The sequence below is a fragment of the Mustela nivalis genome (assembly GCF_964662115.1).
Source record: "Mustela nivalis genome assembly, chromosome: 10".
NCBI classification, from domain to species: domain Eukaryota; kingdom Metazoa; phylum Chordata; class Mammalia; order Carnivora; family Mustelidae; genus Mustela; species Mustela nivalis.
Window position 1 is genome coordinate 60,974,185 of NC_139029.1, and position 26,310 is coordinate 61,000,494.

At 40.3% G+C, this 26,310-nt stretch overlaps 1 protein-coding gene across 5 annotated transcripts in view; it reads right to left on the bottom strand.

The window, feature by feature from the left end:
* The window catches only part of SLC44A5 (solute carrier family 44 member 5), a 395,909-nt gene extending 378,469 nt beyond the window's left edge, over positions 1–17,440 (bottom strand). For 2 of the 5 annotated variants that reach the window (XM_082686573.1, XM_082686572.1), the window contains exon 1: positions 10,974–11,012. Coding sequence is in view for 2 of the 5 variants with exons in the window: in XM_082686570.1 (XP_082542696.1) it covers positions 17,357–17,390 (34 nt within the window). In the remaining 3 variants the exon portion in view is untranslated. Of the gene's footprint in view, positions 1–10,973; positions 11,031–17,356 lie in introns of those variants that run through there. The other 3 variants (XM_082686570.1, XM_082686574.1, XM_082686571.1) reach the window with 3 other exon arrangements.
* Between the last annotated feature and the right edge of the window lie 8,870 nt (positions 17,441–26,310).

Sequence of the window (26,310 nt, forward strand, 5' to 3'; positions counted from 1 at the left end):
TCCTATTATCCAGAAACAGATTCACATTATAGATTATTCAGAAATAGTCTGGGGAACTCTTCCTACTATGGGAAGAAGGAACACCTGCCCTGAGCTCTGTCTATCAGTCTCAGTTTAGGAGCAGGCATAAGTGCTCTATTCCATTCACTGCAAAAGAACTACATCCTAAAATTCACTCACATATTTATTCAACTAATTATTATTGAACACTTACTAAGTGTTAGGCATCAAAATAAAAATTTACTAGTCTCTAAGAAGTTTATACTTTAGGGGGCGCCTGGGTGGCTCAGTTGGTTGAACAGTTGCCTTCAGTTTGGGTCATTATCCCAGGATCCTGGGATCAAGTCCCTCATTGGGCTCCCTGCTCAGCAGAGAGCCCGCTTCTCCCTCTCCCTCTGCCTGCCTCTCTACCTACTTGTTCTCTCTATCTCTCTGTCAAATAAGTAAATAAAAATCTTTTTTTTTTTAAATGAGCTTATGCTGGGCAGCATACTTTGAAAATAAAAAAGTTTATGGTTTAATTTCATTTTCATGTGAAAATGTACTGTCAATAAAGGAAGAATAGGACAAAAAGAAAAATGAATATAAAAACTATAGGAGTTCTAGTTAAAGGAAGATGATTTAGCATCACTTTCTTCTGTACCTTTTTGTTAGAACTTGAGCTATTATTTTATATCAGACCTTGGAATAATTTTCTAGCTAACTTTCTAATTTATAGCATTATTACAAGATAATACTCTCACAATTTGGAGCTAACATCGGATTTTGTACTATCCAATCAGTACAATTCCCTAGATACATCAATAATAAATTCACTTTCCCTTTAATGGGCCACATTAACTTTTAGACTCAGATGCTACTGAGCCTCTTTAATCTAAATAGATAGTTCAACATGGTAAATGCACACACACATATACACACAGATGTTTATTAAAACATTGTATACACAGAGAAAACCTGGAAAATTCAGCTATATATGTTTTATATACGTATATATATATTCAGTTATAAATGTTATATATGTTAGTTATGCTACTGATTATCATTAAACCATAAAAATTATGAAGACTATGTAAAAATATAGAGAAATATGTATGTTTGATTTATTCAATGTTATAGCCATTTAGTATCTATGACATGCCCAGAGTTATACCAGACATTTTGGATTATAGGATAAATATCACACAATCAGAACCCTCAAGGAGCTCACAGCGTAGTCGTGGACATCTATGGAGGGCCCTAAAGAAGTGGATAGCAAACGGGCATGTGTAAACCCCAAGCTGTGCGAGGCAGCAGTCCTTTGCTGCAATCCAGTAAAATGCAGGTCCAAATTGGGGCACATGACAACCTACACAAAGCCAGGTTTGATCCAAGAGAACTAAGTCAAGATACAGAAAGACAGAAAGCAGCCCTACCAAAGAGCAGAGCAGAATGCTTCCAGACAACTGGCTTGGGAAAGGGTGCTGTTCTTTCAGGCACCAAGCACAGACTGGCTGGCCTGAACTGCCTGATGGTGTCACCAGAACAGTGGGAGGCAGGGGTGCAGGAGTCAGCTATGGCACGGGCGATGTTTCGACCCTGGGTTGTTAAGGCGCTGACTGATTTTGTCAGATTTTTTGGTTCCTTTTGCTTCAGGGCAGTGGCAAAACTGAAGACCCACAGGACTGAGAAAGGAGATGGACTCTACAATTTAAATCATCTGGGAGCACTAATAGAAGCATGTGCAAGTCCAGGAGCCCCAGAGAGGAAGTGCTTAGCTCGGCTATAGGGTAGGGGCAGGGCAGGAGTGCCAGAGGGGAAGATGGGGAAAGTTTCACTGAGACTGTAGGGACATTCGTGTTGAAGCTTGAAAGATAAAAAGGGATTTTCATCATAACCAAAAAATCTAGTATCAGAAAGACAGAGAAGCACAAAAGAATGTGTGTGGTCCCCAGTGTTAGAATGGTAGGATCATTAAACTTAGGATAGATGTGGGAGGTGGTGGGAGATAAAGCAGAAAAGGTAATTATGGGTCAGATTCTAGAGAACCTTGTGTGCCTTGTTGTGAAATTCTGATTTTTACACTGGGGTGGTAACAGAGAGCCATTATTGGATTTTAAGGATGTGAAGTGATCAGATTTGCCTTGTAGGAATACAAGATTTGCAATAGAGTGAAAAAATTAATTGTAGATGATGAAAGTCTAATGCAAGAAGACCTGTTAGTGTACAGGTGGTTCGTTTCATACTAGAAATGATGAGTGCTCAGTTATACCTTGGAATTAGAGAGAAGTAGATGCTTAGGATCGACAGTAGTGACTGACTGGATCAGGGCTAAGCAGGGGCATGGAAAAATGAAGGATAACTTCAGATTTTCAGCTTGTGAAACCAAGTGGATAAAAATGCCATAAAATAAAATCACAGCTATGGAGAACTATACATGAACAAAGACTAAATGAAAAAAAATAAAATAAAAGTGGGGGTTAGGACAGTAGGATGGTTTCCCAAAATCCTTTCAGTGTTCTATTGTACATACAAAATTATTTGGGACTACATCTAGGTTTAAATGCAGGCTATGCAAATTACTAGTTTATAACTAAATAGATTAGTTAACTTCCATGGATTTATTTTCAGCCAATATTAATTTGTTTATAATTCCTCTCGTTTTGAAGACGATTTAAAATAGTTTCAGAAATACCTACAATTCAACAAAACAAAGTATATGGAGACGACGAGAAACAAAATAAATCCACAAATGTCTGATATACAAGTCTTGAGTGAACTCTCAGACTCAGTTCTGAGCTTCCTAGCTGTCTACCCATAGTAAGAGACGCCATGAACTCTGTTTATCCACTGTTAGCTAGTGGCTTCTCCGAGAATCTTCTCCATCAGATACTCATAACACAGATACTTTTGTAAATAGTGATCAGCACAAGAAACAATACCTGCAAACTTAATAGGATGTCAAGCATCTCAATGTCAATCAATGTTACAACAACTAAGCACAAATCAGCAAAAACACGTCTGTGGGGGCCAAAATAGCCCAAGCTGGGTAAAGAGCTATTTCAGGGTCTGGCTGACTCCAAGAAAAAGTTTTAGCATATCTATAGGAATCAAAGGACTGCATGTTTATTCAGGAAATCCTTCGTAAAGAGCCCTCCAATAATCAAAGACTTGATTATTGAACTGCTATTTTAACAATGGCAATTCTCTAGAGTTTTTTCTGCTTTAATACATTAAAAACCCCATTTTTCAGAAATACAGGATACAGAATAAAACCTCATTAAACAGGACGAATTACAGGAAAGAAGTCTAGACTCACAAAAATTCTAAATACTCAAAAGATATTTCAATCTTTTTAATATAAGAAATTAGCTTTAAAAATGCCCATTGAGAGCTTTGGTGAGTGCTGTGAAGTGTGTAAACCTGGCGATTCACAGACTGTACCCCTGGGGATAAAAATATATTATATGTTTATAAAAAGTTAAAAATTAAAAAAAAAAAATGCCCATTGAAATTCCTCGAAGACTTCCTTTAGAAAGTTGTTTCGAGGCGCCTGGGTGGCTCAGTCGTTGAGTGTCTGCCTTCGGCTTAGGTCATGATCCCAGGGTCCTGGGATCAAGCCCCGCATCGGGCTCTCTGCTCAGCAGGAAGCCTGCTTCACCCTTTCCCACTCCCCCTGCTTGTGTTCCCTCTCTCACAGTCTCTGTCAAATAAATAAAATCTTAAAAAAAAAAAATTGTTTCTAACGTATATAATTTCCTAACATTTAGTGCTGCCAAAACCTTGAAAACTGTGCTTCCCAAGTAGGTTAAACAGGTTACAATGCCTCTCTTGACCCACAGAAACTTGTGTATAATCTATTACTTTGCTTACTCTTCATCATACCTAGGGCATTAATTCAGAATCCAGCAGTGAGAATCTACAGAGGTTAAAACATAAGGAGTGTTTAGAATTAGGCATGTGAAGTGTACGTCCTCCTTTTGTCTTCATGTTGTTTCTATAGATTACTAAATAAAAGTTTAATGTGTGGGAAGTGTGATAACAATTCAATGCAGTGTTTCCATGAAGTTTCACGAAGTATGCATTTCAATGTAAGGCTTTTGTAGCGGGTAAGAAGGATGAGGGAAGAGGCAGATTCCAATTTTATTCGTTATAACTACAAGTCTGTCCTACCCCGTACAGCTAAGATACCTCTGGACACATTTACTTATGACCAAAAAATTTTTTCACAACTTAATGGTTCTTCTTTAGTCACTGATACTCTTGCACTACAGTAAAGGTGTTAGGTCAGCAGAATCAATGTCACTGCCATGGGAAAAGAATGTGATGACTTTCTTGTGCAGCCAAACAAAAGAACTGTGAATAAGAGGCTGAAAACAGTGAATAAAAAGAAAAAATAACTTAATTCAAACTGAAAAATACTGTTAATACTTGAATTTGTGTAGTATTAATGTCTATTAAGAATGTTTTATAATATTTTTTTTCATTTTGTGACTTTGGGTATTTTTCAACTAATATTTACAAAATGGACACGATCATAGCCTAACTTTAAAATGACTTTTAAGTTCTTTGTAAGGAAAACCTGGAGTGACAATAATTTTTTAATAAAATTTTACTGTGGGGATGCCTGGGTGGCTAGCTGGTTAAGCCAGGTCAGGTCATGATCCCAGGGTCCTGGGATCGAGTTCCCCATCACGCTCCTTGCTCAGCAGGGAGCCTGCTTCTCTGCCTCAGCCTGCTACTCTGTCTGCTTGCCTTGAGCACACTCTCTCTCTTTCTCTCTCTGACAAATAAATAAATAAATATGATCTTTTTTTAAAAACTTCTTAAAAATAAAATAAAATAAAATTTTACTGTCAATTACAAAATCTTTTTTTTTCTCTCATGATTTGAATACTGAAACACAGGCAAATGATCTACAAAATACACCCCAAAATCCATCCTTTAAGTTCTTAAAAATGCACAAATTTTAAATTGCTTCTTATAAAACTGGATTTTGGAAAAAAATGCACTGAATATGGCAATTCTTTTTTTTAATCTTTTTATTTTTATTTTATTTTTTTTAATTCCAGTATAATTAACATATAATATTATGTTTTGTTCCTACAGGAAAATTGCTCAAGCACTTAGGACCAGTCCTGACTGGTGTTCTTTACATGATAGGGTTAGTAAGAGTGCAGCTCTCCGCTAAAGTCCTAATGGCCAAAAGAAGCCACAGAAAAGTAGTTTGGGGGCTACTCATCTTTCACATTAAAGAGAGATAGAGCCAGAGCTTAACAAAACATTGTGGTTTTGATCCTTTCTTTCACAAAATATTCAGACATATGCAAAACAGGAATCAACAATGTGAAATTGTGGTACCTCAACTGAACTAGCGATTTTTAACTGTGACTTTAATGTTCCTTTAATATCACGAACCCTAATGAGAAACAGTGTAAGTTTACTGAAAAACTGTAAGATGCAATGGCAACCAACAGACGAGGGAGAAAGGAGGGGGCAAAGAGAAAGCAAAGAGAGAAATGTTCTTATTTTGAACCCTAATTGTTAAAAAGTTGTGCCTCGTCTAAACAGAATAATGAGATAGGTAAAGCCAACTGTTTTGGATTCCTTTTTCAGAAATAGCTTCCTAGCTCCCCTCTGGAAGAATAGAAAAATAATGGGGCTAGCCCGGAAATTCTCAACCTCCCTCCGTGCTATTGACAATTCAAACCAGGTCATTCTTTGCTGTAGGGTCTGTCCTGAGCGTCCTGGGATGTTTACCAGTCTCTCTGGTGTCGACTCACTAGATCCCAATACCACTACTCCAGTCATGACACTACAAGACGGCCTCCAGACACTACAAAAAGTGACTCCAGTGTATTTTTTATTTTTTCTTTAGTTCTTTTGAGCTTTTCACCTGAGAGAATGGACTACTACAGCCAGAAACATGATGTCTAGTAAACCGTTCTCTCCTGGCAACTTTCTCCTATTGTGGCATATTTTATTAAATAGTTTGCCCAGAGGTCCATTTATATGCCTCTTTTAGTGCTATATTTACTATAAAGAAATAAAGATAAAAAGAAACATAACTCAGTGACAGAAAGTCGTTCTACACGAACTCTTCCTTATCTCCCCAGGAAACTGTCAAAAAAGCAACCAAAAAATGTAAAATAGTAAAAGAGAGGTTAAAGTCCATCTCAAAAAGCAAAGAGTAACACACAACACGGAACGAAACCTATTATTTCCCCCATCTCAAAAAAATCAAATTCTCTTCTCTAGGGCTCCTCCCACTCCCAGCCGCAGCACCTCTGCTTTGCCCCTTTTGCAACAACACCCTTCAAAAGAGCGAAGGAAGCTTCTCTAATCCTCCGCCCATCTCTCGTAACCTGGTCCCTTCAGACCATCACTGCCACCACAGTGAAACCACCCTTGCCAGGGTTTGCAGTCACCTTCACGTTAATAAATCCAGTGGCCATTTCTTTTTTTTTTTTTTTTTCAAAGATTTTATTTATTTATTTGTCAGAGAAAGAGCAAGCGAGAGCGAGCACAGGCAGACAGAATGGCAGGCAGAGTCAGAGGGAGAAGCAGGCCCCTGCGGAGCATGGAGCCCGATGTGGGACTCGATCCCAGGACGCTGGGATCATGACCTGAGCCGAAGGCAGCTGCTTAACCAACTGAGCCACCCAGGCGTCCCCCAGTGGCCATTTCTAAGTCCGCCTCATCTTACTCCACCTATGGACAGCATTTAAGGCAGCTGATTATTCCTCCTCTTTCCCACGCTTTCCCCCTTAGCCCCAGGACCCCACGCTCTCTTGATTTCCCCCTTACTCACTAGTTAGTGTTTTTCAATCTCCTTTACCGGTTTCCTCCTCTTCTCTCCTTCCTCTTCATATCGCAGCAAGCCTGGGCTCAGGTTATTTATCTCAGTCTGCACTCATTTCCTGGTGAGTCAGCCAGTCTGTGGCCTTAAATACCACCTATGTTCTGATGACCCAAACTGCCTCTCTCCCAGACTCCAGACTCATATATCCAACCTCCTATTTGTCACTTCCACTTGAATATCAAATAAATGTTTCAAACCCAGGTATGTCTAAAAGTGAACCCCCAATCTTTCCCCCTAACTTTGCCCCATCCACAATTTTCTAATAACACTGATGGCAACTCCATCCTATTAGTCACTCAAGCCAAAAACCGTGCAGTCATCCGTGATGCCTATCTTTCTCTCACCCTCCACACACCGTTAGTTCAGAAAACCATATCAGCTTCACCTTCAGAATACATTCGGTTGTCCTTGCATTTCTCATGTCTCGTGCTTTTCCTCTAATGGATGCCACTAGCATCTCTCAACTGAAATACTGCAAACATCTTACTAGTCTCTTCTGGTTTCTCTCCTTGCACCTATAGGACACTCTCAACACAGTAGCCCCAACAATTCTTTCAAGAGGTAAGTCATGGGACAGCTGGGTGGTGCAGTTGGTTGGGCAGCAGATTCTTGGTTTGGGCTCAGGTCAAGGTCTTGGCATCCTGACACTGAGCCCCACAGTGGTGGTGGGCACTCCACTAGACATGGAGACTGCTCAAGATTCTCTCTTCCTCACCCACTCATGCTCACACTCTCTCTCTCTAAAATAAATAAATCTTAAAAAAAAATAAAATGTAAGTCATATCATATCACTCTTCTGCTAAAAACCTGTTGAAAACCTTCAAGGTTAAAGTCAAAGTAATTTATTTCACTTAATTAATAAGCTAGTGATTTTTTAAAGTAATCTCCATACCCATTGTGGGGCTTGAACTCATGAACCCAAGATTAACCTTTCTAAATTCACCCAACCTGCTCTCTGTTTATCTAGAAGGTTATTCCCCTGCCATGAGTAACTATTTAACCTTCTCCAACATTACCTCTCAATTAGGTCTATCCTAAGCATCCTATTACTACCCACAACTGATCTTCTCCATCATCCCGTAACAGCGTTCCAAATCCTCCTCACCGTGCTCTACATTTTTTCACAACATTTTTCAATTTTTAATATCAACGATTTGCTTATTAGTGTTTATTATTCATTACCTATCTTCCCTATGTAGAATGGAAACCTCAAAAAAGCCTCCATTTTCTTCTCTGGTAAGTCCCTCAGAATTGTACCTAGCGCAGAATACGTCTTCAGCTAATATTTGTCAAATGAATGAGTGAAATAAAATGGATGAATATCCCACTCTGAAATAGAAGGGATTGCAGCCTTCTTCTTCTTTTTTTTTTTTTTTTCTTTATCCTTTTTCTCACTTTCCTGGTTACACATCAAAGCACTAGCTGGGCTGGGAGGGAGAAGGGATTCTTTGGTAGGAAGGAGTAGACAAATATAACTGGAGACCTTTTTACTGGTAGATTATAGGTTTTAAGAGACTTTTTGTCTTTTCAGTTTCAGCTGTGAAGTCTCAGGCTGTCTGGGGATTTTAGGACTTCTGTGTTCTCTCTTTACCACTATGATTTTTAGTTCAGTGGGGCTTCTGGTTGGAAGGTATCTTCTAAACTGAGAGAAACAAAGGAGCTAGGGATGAGGATCAAAAAATATGGGAAAGTGACAGGCTGCTAAAAGAAACTCCAGGAAAACAGGAAAAGAGAACTTTAGGTTTTCAATCCAATTCACTACAGTAGGAAAGACGTCTAAAATTCAAGGACATGCCTGAGATTAGTAAGAAAGATTGTGAACTAGAGTGTTCCTTTTATTCTTAAGAGACTGAAAGTGACAGATAGGGTTCAAGATAACTGTCAAAATAAGTAAATTAATCCCATTGTAGCAGAGTGTTTTTAAAAATATATATATTCTGGGGCGCCTGGGTGGCTCAGTGGGTTAAGCCGCTGCCTTCGGCTCAGGTCATGATCTCAGGGTCCTGGGATCGAGTCCCGCATCGGGCTCTCTGCTCAGCAGGGAGCCTGCTTCCTCCTCTCTCTCTCTGCCTACCTCTCTGCCTACTTGTGATCTCTCTGTCAAATAAATAAAAATCTTAAAAAAATATATATATATATATATATTCTTCCACACACATCTCCCCTAATATTTATATACCCCTGAGAGGGCCTCGATCTCCCAAGAGAGAGATGCAAAAATAATAAATTACAAATATATTATTATCTAATGTTATGCAACAAATTACTCCAAAATTTAGTGGCCTAACACAATAGTAACCATTTATTCTCTCACACAGTTTCTGTGATACAGGAATCCAGAAGCAGCTTAGTGGGCATTTCTGGGTTAGGGTTTCTTGTGAAATTTAGTCAGATGTTGACTGAGGCAATGGACAACTGAAGGTTTAACTGGAATGGAGGGTATGTTTGCAAGGTTGATCGCTCATATGGCTGGCAAGCTGGTGCTGGTTCTTAGCAGGAGGGCTCAGCTCCTTCCCACAGTGGGCCTTTCTACAGGGATATTTGAATGTTTTCACAATACATCAGCTAGTTTTCCCTGAAGTAAGCAAGATAGGAAAGCAAAAGATACACAAGAGCAAGGCAGAAGCTACAATGCTTTTATGTACAATGTAGCTTTCTACTATACTTTACTGGTCACACAGGTCAGCCCAGATTCAGTGTAAGAGGGAAGAATGTAAGGGTATGAATACCAGTAGACAAAGGACATAGAGGACATCTTGAAGGCTGGCTACCACAACAGTAAAATCGTTTGTCACATGAACAGCAAAATACCTCAATTCAGGGGTGGCTGGGTGGCTCAGTGGGTTAAGCCTCTGCCTTCATTCAGCTCAGGTCATGATCTAAGGGTCCTGGGATCGAGCCCCATATCGGGCGCTCTGCTCAGGGAGAAGCCTGCTTTCCCCTCTCTCTGCCTACCTCTCTGCCTACTTGTGATCTCCCTCTCTGTCAAATAAATCAATAAAATCTTTAAAAAATAAAAAAATAATCTCAATTCATCTTAATGTTGACGTGGATGCATCTTTTCCTGCTTATACCACTTCAAAAAGTGTGATCATTTATTCACCTTGTTTTGCCTTTCCATCTCTAGTGATGGAGAGGCAAAATATAATGTGATATATATATATAATACATAATATAATATAAACCCATTATACAATATCATCTTACATCTGTGAGCATTTTTTTTATTAACAATGTATTTTTAATTTTAAAAGAAATAAAGTTGTGACACTTCTGAGGAAAGTATAAGAAGATATATCATCCTCTTGATTCAGAAGGGAAAAAACATGATCTACCTTTCTACATTAGGTTTGATAAACCTTGAGGGAAATGAACAGATATTAAAATACTGGATGTAAAAAAAAAAAAAATACTGGATGTAGACAATGTAAAAAGAGTCACTGGACTTGGTTATGTCTCTATCCACAGTATACAATTTACTCCTAGACCTCAGGAAAGCACCTAATGTCTTTGTATCTCAATTTCCTCATATGTAAAATGCAAATAATATTCATTCACATATGTAAAGAGTGAAGTATGAATGTAAATTGGAAACTGAGCTCTATCATACATATGTAAATATATATGTAACATATAAAGATAGAGATATAAATAGAGCTAGATATAGATCTGTCTTACACAGAATATGTTTTTACAAAGAGTAAACTTGGAGCACCTGGGTGGCTCAGTTGGCTAAGCATCTGATTTTGGCTCAGGTCATGATCTTAGGGTCCTGGGATCCAGCCCTCAGTGGGGAGTCTACTTTTCCCTCTCCAGATGCCCTTCCCCCATTCATGCTCACTCTCTTGCTCTCTTTCTCCCCAAATAAATACATGAAAAGTCCTTTTAAAAAAAAAGAGAATAAACTTAACCAAATTTGAAATAGATATTTCTGGACTTAAATTATATACACGTATATATGTACATATAATATATAATATGCATGCATGTATATATACATGTGCACACAAACACACACATATATACAATCAGGACATAAATCTTGGCTTATACAGAATATATATTTATAAATAATAATCTTGATCAAATTCCTACAGACCTACACTATTCATATGTGGCAGCCATCACTCACCTCTTTATCATTCTTCTAATAACTCTGTGGACACTGAGCATTTCTTCTAACTCAAACATACTGTGATTCTCAATACTATGAAAAAGAGCTGATGTCACAAACGCATTATGTTGCAGTATCACTAAGGGCCAGATCCATTCTTAGTTACATAATCCCTGAGGTCCTACCAGCCTTGCTAGGCTCAAAAGAGAGACTTAGAGTTCAAAGAAAGAGACAGAGGGGACTAAACAAAGCCCTAACACAACAAAAATTCTTAGTATATTCTCAGTATTAATCTTTGGCAAAGCAGTAGACAGTTTGGAGTTGGAAAAAGGCAATGGAGGGCTTTAAAATGTTTATCATTTATATCTTTCCTAAACACCATAGCACTTTCTAATAACAAATGCTTAGGGAGTAGAAAATCATCCAAAACACCCCATACTTTCCTACCCCCTGCCAATATCTCCACGATAAGATCAGAGACCCAAGGGTAAACTTTCCCTGCTAACTAGCTGTCAAGCAGCTCCCTCCAACAAATGACAGTTTTTATCATTCTTTCATGCTGCTTTCATCTGTGAGATCTGTAATCCATAAGAACAACCTAATAATGATTAAGTAAAATCAAAGTGATCTTTTAAAAGCCTGCATGCTTTGTTATAAATGCTTCACAAGTAAAAGATCAGTCAAAAGCATAAAGGTACCCTGATTTGAACTTCCTTTGTGTTGGAATTAGAGTGTTTCTTTTGGAACACTCTCACATCAAGCTTCCGCTTCTCTTGGCAAAAATCATGAATTGGCTGATGTTGTTGTAGAGGTTTTCCTATGTCCCCTTTCCCACCATCACTCTTCTTTCATGGACTCCTTTCCGTTACCTAGGAGTCCCTCCTGCTGCCTTCCGCATTCCACCTACCCACACTCATGTTCCAGACTCTTTACAATTCTCCCTTCTAACATTACAGTATGTTTGTCCAAAGATTAGGCTTCTTTGTGAGTCTTGCTAGGTGGCTAACTAACCCAACAATCATTACCACAATTTTGAATTAGTACTTGTTTTCTTTAGAATTGTTTTTCAAGCAGAAATTTTTAGAAATTCTATCAACATCTCTGCCCAAAATATTGTAGGTATTTTGGTAAGCAGTAGGAGAGGACACTTGACTATAACTAGGCCTTTTAGAAAAGTGAAGTCCATTGGGTTGCTTTACTTGGCCTAAGGAGTTGATATATGTGTAGGGGTTCTGGACAGACCCCCAATAAACCCCGCCCCCAACACACACACACACAATGTGCCACTTTGCCATATGGATTGATTTGAGATGAAGGCACCTGCAAGCTCAAGAAAAACTATGTCCTTCCCTTAGCCACACAGAAGAACCAAATTGGAGGTCTTTCCCAGAATAAGGGTTATTAATAGAGATCAATTTTATCTGAATGATCTATCTGTATGGTAGGGCAAACATCTAATTATAAACATCTGCTCTCCTTATTGCCTTGTGAAATGCATTCCTTTCCTCTGGAACTCCAGACCCCTAACTCCTTCTCCTAAGTTCAGAGTGACATATATACCTCATTTTGCCTGTCTTTGGAATTTCCATATCTATGTGAAATCTCCGTATATATACTTAATAAATTTCACTTTAACCTGTTAATCTGCTTCATGTCAATTTTTTTTTTTTGAAGAGTTTGTTTATTTGACAGAGACAGACACAGCGAGAGAGCAGACACAAGCAGGGGTGGGAGAGGGAGAAGTAGGCTTCCTACTGAGTGGGAAGCCCGATGCAGGGCTTGATCCCAGGACCCTGGGATCATGACCTGAGCCCAAGGCAGCCACTTAATGACTGAGCCACCCAGATGTTCCTGTTTCTTTTTCTTTTTTCTTTTTTTTTTTTTTTTTTTTTTTTTTTACTTTTAAGTAAACTCTACACCAACACGGGGCTTGAACCCACAACCTTGAGATCAAGAGTTGCAGGCTCCACCAACTGAGCCAGCCAGGCGCCCCAGGTCAATAATTTCTTAGTCCTGCTAGAAGGACCTTTGAGGTTTAACAGGAATTCTTGCTCCCTGACATATGAAAGCTGCTTTTTCTGATATCAGCCTCAAGGATAAGAAAGTAACCTCAACCATCCAGTTGGCTTCCCACTGCACCTAAAATAAAACGTATACTCCTGTTGAGGGTCAAAAACCACTCCCTACTTGTCTTTACCTCATGCACTACACTCCAGCTGAACTGCCCTCTTCCTTTCATACTTGAACATGCCAAACTGCAACATCATTCGTGCCTTAAGACCTGCATTGCTACGTTCCAGCTTTTGGCATGTAAATTACTTTTCATTTGGTTCCCACCTCAACTGTCACCTCTTCAGACAACCTCAAGTAATCCTACAATCACTTTTTAGCACATCATCCTATTTTCTTTTCTTTGTTTCCACAATAAGTGTACTCTTTAATCCCCATCACCTATCTCCCCCATCCACTCCCCTCTTATAATCAACAGTTTGCTCTCTATAGTTAAGAGTCTGTTTCTGAGTTTGTCTCTCTTTCTTTTTCTTTTTCTTTGCCTCTTTGTCTTATTTTATTTTCTTCATGGTATCATAACTGTGACTTTTTTTTGTTCATGTGATTGTTTACCTGCTCTTTCCAGGCCCCCTACCAATGCACTTAATCTGCGTTGCCTATCATGCTCATCCCTGTGTCCCTCATGTTTTGCACAGAACGTGATATGTGTTCAGTGCTCAGTAAATATGTGCTAAATGAAGGCATGAAGATGAATCGAAGCATAACTTAACATTTAAATTTAAATAACTGAGAAATCCTGCACTAATATTGGAAGGGGGGCACAGTGTTTAAGGTCACTATAACTAATGTAACTACCTTGTATTTATAAGACTTTTATTGATCATGGACTACAGCATTTTTTCAATAAAATATAAATATTGGATTGATAAATATTCCACTTGCATTTTTGTTTTGTTTTGTTTAAGATTTCATTTATTTATTTAACAGCGAGAGAAAGCACAAGCAGGCAGAGAGGCAAGCAGAGAGAGAGGGGGAAGCAGGCTCCCTGCTGAGCAGAGAGCCAGATGTGGAGCTAAATCCCAGGACCCTGAGATCAGGATCTGAGCTGAAGGCAGAGAGGCCTAACCCACTGAGCCACTCAGGCACCCCTCCACTTGTGTTTTTAAAAAGCTGTCCTTTTTTTTTTTTTTTTTAAAGATTTTTTATTTATTTATTTGACAGACAGAGATCACAAGTAAGCAGAGAGGCAGGCAGAGAGAGAGAGAGAGGAGGAAGCAGGCTCCCCGCTGAGCAGAGAGCCCGATGTGGGGCTCGATCCCAGGACCCTGGGATCATGACCCGAGCCGAAGGCAGAGGCCCCAACCCACTGAGCCACCCAGGCGCCCCTAAAAAGCTGTCCTTTTGATGAGATATCACAAATGAATGCCAGGATTCCTTGAGAAATGCTGCCAACTCTTCCTATTCTTCTGTCAGTGTTAAGAAACTACATTTCCCTTTGGCCAATTTCTAGCTGTTCTATGTATATAGTATCCATTGCTAGGACTTCAGAAGCCAATGAGCAACTTGCTTGTCACATGCCCCAACAAATGATCTCTGGCCCTATGCAGTGTATCTAAGCAGAGAAGCAGCTCTCCTAAGATAATAACCAACACAGCATAGAATACTCTTAAACCTATGGTTTATTATTCTGCAAAATTTACCCTAGGAGGCTGCCAAAAGAAAAAAAATTAAAATAAAAATAAAAGTCCAGAAATCGAGCAATTTGGTTTTCTACCAGGCAGTCTCCATTTAGCTAGTTGTAGCTTACAAGCAGATGTCTGAAAGCAAGCAGTTCTGCAAGCCTGCAGTCAGATGCTTTTGTAGAGCTGGTTTTTTAAAAGGAAAAATTGAGGCAGGTCAACGGATTACAACTTCCTGGGCTTGCTTTTGTTATCTACAAAGTATCACTACTAAACCTGCTTTGCCAAAGTGAAACTCCAAGGCTTAAAAAAGAAAAACAAGCATCTTTCCTTCTAAGAATTAAATAAGCTGGTTTAGAAAGAAAGAAAGAAAGAAAGAAAGAAAGAAAGAAAGAAAGAAAGAAAGAGAAATTCAACATTAGCAGAGAGGGGGAAAATGCCCACAAGTCAGTAAGAGCAAAATAACATACCTTTCCCTTTAAGGAAAACATGTAGCATAAGAAAACCTTATTTTTTAAAAACTGCAATGAAATTTCTTGAAGCCACAAATCTTAGGAAAGCTTGGTTATTAATTCTTCCAGAAGAACTATTAACACTTAAATGACAAAACTCTATTAACCACTATTCTTCAATTATTTCACCATCAACTTAAATTTAAGGAAATACACACAATCCTACCATGGCATCCAAAGCAAAAATTTCTTGGGTGTTTTTTGGTGGGTTAGAGAGAATTAAGAGGAGGTGTCTTTTCATCAAACCTCTTATACTGGTTCACTTCTCATTAATTTGGATTTGTGTGTGTGTGTGTGTGTGTGTGTGTGCTTCTGTCCAGGTTAACTTCAAGAGTAAGGTTGTCTTTAAGCATGTACTGCAAAACTGTAAAATTTTTTCTACTGTTCATGGACCATTTACAATCTGCAAGGTTTGGAGTGGAAATGAAATGTATTCCTGCCAATGGATAGCCCCATCAGCAGTGCTGAAAAACAATCCTTCTGTTTTGCTCATCAGGCCATATGGTTCCATAAAAAAGGAGCTAAACAAAAGTGCAACTAATGCACCTTGTCAATCTGGATATAGAGGAATTATCTGATATTACCATAAAGAAATTGAAGATGAATATATCCTCTCATTCTTCAAGTCGTCTACCACTATAAACATATACTAATTAATTGGTAGAATAAAAAATCAGGTTTAAGGCCTTTTCTGTATATATATACATACATATATACGTATGTATTGTATATGTGTGTGTGTGTGTGTGTGTGTGTGTGTATCAGTTTCAAACAGAATCCCAGATGTTTTGTAGTAACATCTTCCAAAAATCTTCCAAAAGATTAAGGATTATGGCTTAAAACCCCTTCTAGTAAGTGATTTGAGTACCCCAGAGCAATTAACAAGAAAGCTGAATCACCAAGATGAAGTTGTGTCCCGCTAAGTGACCTCTAAAGTGGAGCTAAGTTTCAACAAGCAGGACTTGGGGGGAAAGCAAGAAGCATGTCAAAGCCGAGCGCGCTGCTGTAACCTAGCCGTTATATTCAATAATTTACAGGTTCCCATCTCAGAGTGGTGGTCCTATTTTATATAACCCTAAAGCACGTATGTCTCCGCCTACCGGTCCAAGAGGCCCATTGGGTCGAAATCCAACTTCAAGCACCGGCCCTTCCTCCTCCCCAAGTTACTGAGGTCCGGCCCCCCACCCGCAGGCGCACAGCGGTCCTCCGCGTGCGCGGTTACCGAGCTGACTTCCACCTCCCTGCAGTGCTGCGTACAACCTCTGGGCTACCGCCGGTTCCCCAGCGACAGCACGGGAGTGGGAGGGAGCCGTCGACCTGCGACCTCTAGGAGTCCCCGCGCCTGAGGCCGGTACACGAGCTCCCGCTGCGCAGCGCTCGGCGAGTCCCGGAGACACACCCCTCCGTCCCCCACCCCGCCAAGCCGGATGCTGCCCACGAGGCTCCCTCCCGGTTGCAGCCCTGGACCACCCCAGCAACAAGCTCTTCCTTGTCCTTTCTGCCATCGCTTCTCCTCCCCTGAACTTCCCAACTTTGGAAACCCCGGTTCCAAAGGAGCAACAGGGGGCACTGCTCGCCTGCCCAGGTCGGGAAGGGGGAAACAGCGTGCAGGGACCCGGCCGGTAGCAACTCCTCTTAAGCATTGGGCGAAAGGACAGGCAGACAGCTACTACCTCCTCGGGCTGGAGGTTGGGAAAATGGATGCAGAACTTGTCACCCTAGGGATGAAGGGGCGGTAGGAGAGGGGAGGTTGGGAGGAGGGAATAGGAAAGACCAAGGAAAAAACTCACTCTCTGCACACACACTCGCGCGCGCACGCGCGCGCGCACACACACACACGCACACATATGCAGCCTGTTTCCTAAAAGGACGAGACGCTACGAGCCAGGAGTCTCTTTTCTCCCCAGTGCCCTCGGGGGGGAACGCGCAACAGATACCCAAGCTCTCGGAGTAGGAAAGGGGTGGGGTGAGAGAAAGAATCTCCAGGTTTCCCCAGGTTAGAAAAAGGAGACAAACTCCTGTCAGAGTCTCCCCGGAGGCAAAGGCAGTGCTGAGGTCCCTCCACCTCCCAGAGAAGGCAAACTCTTCCCCTACAGACAACCTTCCACCTGGCGGAGTCTGGATGTAAACAGGCAGGACCCCGGGGCGCACCGCGGGTGGGAGGTGGGCTGGGCCGAGGTGAGAACGAAGCGGAACTCACCCTTGATGCTGGGGGGCCCTCTCTTCTTAGCCATCTTCTGCCCCCGCCCCTCCCCCAGACCCCCCGCGCGTTTCCTCCGGCGGCCGCCGGGCTACCGCAGCCCGCTCGGCGGTTTCCAGGCGAGCTCTCGCCGCGGCTCTCTGCTCAGCAAGCCCTTTGTTGCTGTGATGGCATCTGCGAGACGGCGGCGGCGGCCAGGCTGCGCGCTCGGCTCGGCTCGATTCGTCTGGCGCGGGCGCCGCCGCCCCTCTGGTCTCGGCCGCGCAGCGCTGCGAGCCTCGCGCTAGCGCTGCTGTGGCCGCTGTGGCTGCGGCGGCGACTGTTGATGCTGCTGTGGCGCTCCAGCTGCTGGAGGGGGCAGCGCAGGGTCCCCGGAGCGCCCGCCCAGAGCTGACCTCCCCTTTGCCCACACCCTCCCTCCCCCACTCTCCCACCCCGGTGTCCCGTCTGAGCCGCCACCTCCAATCCAACCAGGGACGACGCCGTCATCTAGCAGCCGCTGCTGGGGAAGGCGGTGGTGGCGGCAGCGGGGGGCTGCTGGGGGAAGCTGGGAGCCCTCGGCTCTCTGGGGCCAGGAAGTGGAAAGCCAGGCTGCCCGACTCCGGTGAGGCCCGCATTCTGCCTGCCAGCTTTCCTTCGGGTCTGTGAAACCCCTTCCCAGGCGGCTGGACGTGGTGTGGGGGCCGGGGGGCGGGCGCGAAAGACACCCGTCTCCTTAGGCCAAAAAGAACTCTCGCTAACTGCAAGAGAAGAGCACGGGCTCGAGCAACTCGGCCCAGCCACCGACTTCCCCAAAATCCTCCTCCGGGAACCAGTTCCGAATGAGCCCAGGGGCGCGCGAATGCCTCTGCCCCTCCAGAACCAAAAAGGGAAGAGGAACACTGGAAGACAGTGGAGATGGGAAATCTAATTCCAGGCGCAGCCCTCCCCCAGACACTTGGAAGGAATGACCTAGTTCACGCCCTAAACTTCTTTAAAACGAGGACTCTAGACAGTTCCCTTGGGGCTGTAGGAATAGAGGGAAAAAACGTCAAGCTCTCAGATGTTGGGGGGACTGGGGTGGGGGGAGGTGGAGTGATTTCTTGGTGTCCGGTACAAATTTTGTCCCTGTGGTTGCATTCTTTCTAATTGGGAGTTTGGAAAGTTTTCATTTTCCTAGAGGAGCTGTCCTCTTCTTGCGTGCTGATAAGAGAAGGAACCTCCCCAGTGACCCAGGACTGCAAGGGCATGCAAAAGTTTAAGATCCGTCCGAGAATGTAAAAGTAGTAACCAGGCTTCAAAAGAAGGGCAGAAGAGGTAGAGTAATGAGGGGGTTACCAGTGTACAAAAAGAATACAAAATCTTTTTTTTTCCCTTTACAGGAGCTGACTTTTCCCTTAAACCCACATACTAATTAACAGTGATCTTACTAACACTTCTTTCCCTTCCCTCCCTACATTTCCAACCTAATCAGATTATCTAAATATCTAGTGATTCCATTCAGTACCACTAGCCAGAAGTAGCCCCAGCATCACTGGTGTGTAGCAGAAAGAACACTGGAGTTCAAATGCCTGGTTTTGAATTTTGCCTCTGAAAACTTGTAGAAGTCCTCTCTTCTTCTGTTTTCTGGTCTGTAAAATATCATCTCAAAGATTCCGTCCAGCTCTAATAAATGTCCTGAGATTTTTTTTTTTTTGTATTCCAAAATCATAACACGTTTTTTGCACTCTTCCTGAATTTGCATCATGTAGTGTATTGAATTAAGTCATCTAAAGAACATGTGAAATACCCAATCCCTCTAACAACAAAGGTATGCATTGGATATAAAATACAAATAACAAGCTTATTTTAATTAGCAAAATAGGCCCAGTCTCTGATTTAATCCAGAACTTCTCTGTCTGGATGCCCGCCTGGTTCAGTCAGTAAGAGCATGCCATCCTTGATGTCAAGGGTGGTGAGTCTGAGTCCTACCCTGGGGGTAGAGTTTCCTTTAAAAACAACAACAACAAAAAAAAAAACTACTGTGTCATCTCTTCAAACTCTTAAGGTGTACAAGTATTAGGCTTGTAAATATTCTGAGTCCATTTTATGTGTTTCATATGTTATCATTAAGTACTAATTATTGCCTTCCTTAGAATAATGTCTTCTCATTTATTAATTACTTTTGCATCCTTTATTTCATTTAATCCTGACTATATGCCTGTGAGTTTAGACTGCAGGTCCTGTCTCCCATATTTTATAGGTAAGAAAATGAGATTCATGAAGGTTCACTGACTTGTACATGGCTTCCAGTACTTTGATGCCCTTCAAACTCAATACCAGGCTCTTCCCATGATACCAACTTATGAAATAAAATCTTCCTGCCTCAGACCAGAGAGAGGTTCCTTTTTTTTCTACTTACTCCTTCCATGGTTATAATACTATTCTCAGCAGAGGGAGCTCAAAGATTAAGTTGACAAATTATGTCTATTATTTATATATATGTGTGTGTGTGTGTGTGTGTGTATGGATGTAACTAACAAGTTTTTATACTTGTAGCACTTCAAAGTGTTTTTACACGTGTTTTCTCAGTTGGAGGTCACAACTATCACAGGAGATCATCTAGAGGTTTTATTTAGCCCCACTGAACAGATGAGGAAACAGACTCGGGGACTTCAAAGTCACAACACCTCCTCCCAGGCCACGTGTTGCCTGACTAGCTCACACTGCGTATTTGTGTTTAATGGCTGCAAGTAGAATGCCTATTAAAATATATGACACAAGCAGTCTAAATAGATCTACTGTATTGACTGAAGGATAGGGACTGTGCAACACTCCCAGGTTACCTTGTAGGAATGGAAACCTAGAGAGGTCAGGATTTTGGTTTTTCAGTAGGAGTCAGGAATCTAGAACAAACCTTTGTTCATGTTGATTAACACATAAAACAAAGTAAAACATGGCAGGCCTAACGAGCCACATCTACCAGTAACATTGCAGCCTTATGGGCTGTGTCTCTGGGTCTGTTTTTATATCTCATCAACTGAGTTTTATCATCAGAGAGCAGGGATGGAACTGAATTCTTGGGTATAGTTCTGGTTCTGATGTTATCTACATGCCCTCAGAACTAAAGATCAAGATTTTGACTCAATCAATCATGATTTCTAAAGAGAGATATTGAGAGATTGGTGTTTCTACATTTCTGGCTGTTCTTGGAGCCACCGATGAGAATAACTACAGTAAATCTAGTAATTTTTAAGTCACATGTGATTCTGCTGGGCATAAGGAAACTTACACATTTTATTTGATGATGATGATGATGATGATGATGAAGAAAAGAAGGATAAAATTGGCCTAATCTCTATTTCCCTTACAGAAATATTCTGAATGAATACTTTGAAAAAATAGTCATGGTGCTAAAATGGCAACTTTAGTTAGACATAGTATAATCATTCTTCTTAGATCATTCTAGCCCTATCAAGACTCCCTATAGAGTAAAAGATAATCGGAATAAAGGAAAGGAATACATGTTCCTCATTTGAAAGTAGCAAGTGAGCTCAACAGGGAAAATGAACTTGTCATACATATTATACTGAAGACCAAAATGAAAATATAATTCATACTACACAAGGCATAATTGGCATTAATTATATGTTACTGCACTTGCAGTAAAAAGGTTGAAAAATATAATCGTCAGAAGAGTATTTCTTGCTGAAATATTCTATATTGAATGTCTAACTACAAATTAACTACTATAGGGGAAATGAAAAGGGAAAACAAAAGCCCCAATGATTTTAATCATGTTAATAGCAAATGATGTCGAAAGAATCCACTTTTGAAAAAAAAATCTTTTATTTTTAAAATTGACATGCAAAAAGAAAAAAAAAATACCTCAGCAGAGGTTTTAAGGGAACCTACAATTCTGTGACTAGAACTAAAAAAGGTTAAAAAAAAAAAAAAGAAAGAAAGAAAAGGAAAGGAAAGAAAGGATGGTGTATGGGAAGAGAGTGGGATAGTCAACAAGTGCATTAAAAAAAAAAAAAAAAAACACAAAACCCGAGACTTTACTGCTCAAAATCCAATATGTGAAGGAGTGAGGAAACGGAGTCTGTCTTCCTTCCCCTTCCTGCATACCACTATGGATGCATGAAGCCTTAAATAACACTTTTTCCCTTTATCTCTGGTAACCAGGCTGACACAGATTCATTATAATGAAATTTCACCTGAATTTAAATGAAAGGCCCCTGGAATGAGAGTTTATAGAGTCTTTGTCTCTTCATTCTAATTCTCCTGTGGCCACAAGAAGTATAATTTGACTTATGCACATTTGAATTACACAGAAAGACATCAAATTCAGAGACATCATTTAAGGGGCTTAAATGTAAATTCTAGGTTTCTTAGGAAAACCTTCACAAAAAGATCCCCTAACACCACTAATTTCAGAGCAAACCTCTCCTACAGAGATAGCTGACTTACCCATGACACCACTATCAGTACTAGCAATTGAAAATATCATGTTGAATCTGTGCACAAGACAATTTCATTTAATTTTGCTGAATTTATTTTACTGTAACTTAACTTCTCGAACTATACCCCTCTAAAAGGAAGTTAACAAAGAGCATTTTTGCACTCACAGTGAGATGTATGCCTATTATAATTCAATCTCACAGAAACCCAAAAGAAACAAACAAAAAAAAAGAACAAGAAGAAGAAGAATTTGGGAGAGCCAAGAAACCCTAAAGCTAAGCCTTTACTCAAATTACCCAGAAATTGGAGCACCTGAGTGGCTCAGTGGGTTGAAGCCTCTGCCTTTCCCGTCTGATCCTGGGGTACTGGGATTGAGCCCCGCGTCAGGCTCTCTGCTCGGCAGGGAGCCTGCTTCCCTTCCTCTCTCTCTGCCTGCCTCTGCCTACTTGTGGTCTCTGTCCGTCAAATAAATAAAACCTTAAAAAAAAAAAATTACCCAGAAACTCCTCTGCGGGAAGTGCCACAGACCTGGCCTAAATAAGGCAGAGTACAGATACAAGGATAGCGATAGTCCATTGTGTATGAAACACAGCTAAACCATCAAGATTTTATGGAGTATATATAAAACACTGAAATAGTTTTGATACTCCAGTTGGCCTACTCAAGGGCAGAATGTTCAATGTGACCTCTTCTAGTTTCTAATTCATCTATTTACCTCTAAATGTTTTAAAACTGCAGTAACTCCCTCCACGGTTATTCCCATTTATGACAGTGGTCTTTTATTCAGCCTACCAGTTACGTACCAACTGGTTCCCTCATGTGTGAGTGAGCAATTCACATGTGGAATAAATGGCATGAAAAATCACTGTTTCTGCAATATTTTTGTCAATGGGCCAAATTGTGTTTCCCATCCTTTTCTCTTTTCTATTTATTCTATTGAACATATATCCAACAAATATTTATTGAATAATACTATGTGCTAGTCACTATTCTAGGTGATTGGTTATTCAACGAAGTAAAACATGATCCATACATACACGGTATTCATAATTTTATAGGACAGACAAAATTAACATGTAAATTCCTTATGGAAACAGCAAAGGCCCCCAGTAGAAAATTTAGAATGAGAGCAGTGGTTTCCAAATTCCAAAGTGATTGAGCATGTCATCAATTAAAAATTTTTTTTGCTTGCACAACTCCAACTATATTTGTTTGGTTATATTTACATTGTGTGTACTATGTATTAACATAATGTACATTGTAAAATATACGTAAAAAGTTGAAAGTTTTAAAGAATAAGGTTTTTTAAAATGGACTATTTTGAACACTTTCAGAGACTATTGCTTTTGAGGAACTTAAGGAAGACCAATGTGACTGAAGTTTAGTATGTGATGATTTTAAGCTGGAAAATCCTTTAAAATACCACTCTGATCACTGTATGAGTCATTGGAATAAGCCTAATAAATATAATTTGGAGGTTGGGTGAGAGTTAGGTTTTCACACTAAGACTCAGATGTGCTCTGGAGCCCATCTAGGCTTAGAAGCAATGCACTCCACAGCAATGAACACAACTAGCACCCAGATCTTGGTTTCTAAATACCATTCTCCACTAAAAGGAGACAACGATCCTCGAAGAACCCAGTACTTGAAGAACCCTGAAGAACCCAAAGTACTGGGTCAATCTGGAACATCTTGATGTGCCCGAAAGCAAGGAAATACTCAAAGACTAATGAGATCAAACCAAGAAGATAAAAGAGCCAGCTTAAAGTGGTTGCCTACCAATAAAATATATGAAAATTTGAACCAGGTGCACCTGGGTGGCTCAGCTGGTAAAGCATCTACCTTTGGCTCCAATCATGATCCCAGAGTCCTGGGATCAAGTGCCATACATCAAGCTCCTGCTCAGCAGGGAGTCTGTTTTTCCCTCTGTCTGCTACTGACCCTGCTTGTTTAAAATCTTTAACAAAAAGAAAAGAAAAAGAAAATTTGAACCTCATAAAGAACAATGATGATAATAGATTATAATATGTTGAATAAAATAAAATGAATGAATCCACAGTGATATTCAAAAGAGAGAGATAGAATTTGAGTTATTTCCCCCCCTTTTTTTTTTTTAAGGATTGGACAAATAAGTATAGAAGAAATGATAGAATTTGAAAAATCATCATTTGGCAATTCAATATAATAGCTAAGGATCATCAACAGATGCTAAAGCCTTTGGATAAAAGGTTTTTAGAATTGATATTCATATGGTCTCAAAATATTTTTCCATATCAGGGTTCTGTTGGTTTTTTTTTTTTTTTTAAGATTTTGTTTATTTGACAGAGATAGAAATCACAAGTAGGCAGAGAGGCAGGCAGAGAGAGAGAGAGGAAGAAGCAGGCTCCCTGCAGAGCAGAGAGCCTGACCTGGGGCTCTATCCCAGGACCCTGGGATCATGACCTGAGCCGAAGGCAGAGGTTTTAACCCACTGAGCCACCCAGGTGCCCCTGTTTTTGGTTTTTTTTTTTTAAGATTTCATTTATCCATTTGACAGAGAGAGACAGCAAGAGAAGGAACACAAGCAGGGGGAATGGGAGAGGGAGAAGCAGGCTTACCGTTGAGCCGGGAGCTGGCTGCTGGGCTCAATCCCAGGACACTGGGATCATGACCTGAGCGGAAGGCTGATGCTTAACGACTGAGCCACCCAGGCACACCTCCATACATTAGTTACTAATTGAAAAGGGGAAAATGTGTCTGTATAATGGAAAATCTGTGTGGTCACCACCTTAACTAAACAAACAAATTTACCATCACCAGTAGTTGAACAATGTGTCATGTGTCTGGTTAATGAGACTCAGTAAGTATGCAATTGTCACCTATGTAGTTTTCTTATAAAAAAAAAATTTTTTTTTTCAGATTTTAGTTTATTTATTTGAGAGCCAATGAGAGAGATAACAAGCATCTGGTATCATGACCTGAGCCAAAGACAGATGCTTAACCACTGAGCCACTCAGGTGCCTCTCTTATCAAAAATATTTGACCTACAACTATGGGACACCTGATCGGGTCAGTCAGAAGTTGAAGCCCGATGTCAGAGTTGGAGCCCCATGTTAGGTACAGAGATTAGTTAGAAAAATAATAAATAAACTTAAAAATGTATTTTACCTAAAACTAGTCACAAGGAAATAACTCAAATAAATCCAAAATGTACAATTCTAGAAGACACTGGCCTGTACTTTTATATTTTTAATCAATATCATGAAAATAGACAAAGACCTGTTCTATAAACTAAAGACATATAAACACCAAATGCAACGGATGAACCTCAGCTGGATTCTGGACCAGAGTGGGCAAGGCTAATCACTTCTAAAAGACATTTTGGACAACTGGAAAAAGTTAAAATATGGACTGTATGTTAGATATTACAGAACTGATTGAATTTTCTTACATGCAACGGTAGTAATATTGTTGTGTGGGAGAAAAATCCTTATTCTTAGGAGATGGACACTGAAGTATTGAGTTGAACATACAAAAATTACTAAACATAAGCAATTTCACACGGTTAAACATAATATTAAGACATGAATGTCATGATGTCTGCAACTTGCTTTCAAAGGTTAGGAAAAAAAAAAATTAATAGATGATATATAAGTAGGTAGGTAGGTAGCTAGCTAAATAAGACAATCAAATAAGGCAAAATGTTAAAAACTGATGCATGTTGGCGAAAAATAGGAAAGTTCATTATAAAAATCTTTCAACTTTTTTATTGATTTAGTTTTAAAATTTTCAAAATATAAAGTTGAAAAATGGGCAGAAAAAGTGAAAAAATAAGGCTTTCTCTATTAAAGGTAAAACAGTTTATTTAGGAGGCATCTGGTTGGCTCAGTCAGTAGAGCATGTGACTCTTGATCTCAGGGTTGTGAGTTCAAGCCCCACGTTGGTTGTAGAGATTAGGTTAAAATCTTAAAAAAAAATTTTTATTTAGGATAGATTCAGTCTCTTACAGAAGACTAATGCTCCATTTTCCTTTTTTTCTCTCTCTTTTTTTAAATTTGTGATTGGCTTTAGTTTTTTTTCATTATGTTCAATTAGCCAGCCAATTAGTACATCACAAACAGTCTCTTCAATAAATAGTGCTGGGAAAATTGGACAACCACATGCAGAAGAATGAAACTGGACCATTCTTTTTTTTTTTTAAGATTTTATTTTATTTTATTTGACAGAGAGAGATTATAGGTAGGTAGAGAGGCAGGCAGAGAGAGAGAGAGGGAAGCAGGCTCCCTGCTGAGCAGAGAGCCCGATGCAGGACTCGATCCCAGGACTCTGAGATCATGACCTGAGCTGAAAGCAGCAGCTTAACCCACTGAGCCACCCAGGCGCCCCAAAACTGGACCATTCTTTTACACCACACACAAATATAAACTCACAATTGATGAAAGACCTAAATGTGAGACAGGAATCCATTAATATCCTAGAGGAGAACATAGGCAATAGCCTCTTCCACATTGGCCACAGCGATCTCTTTCAAGACATGTCTCTAAAGGCAAGGA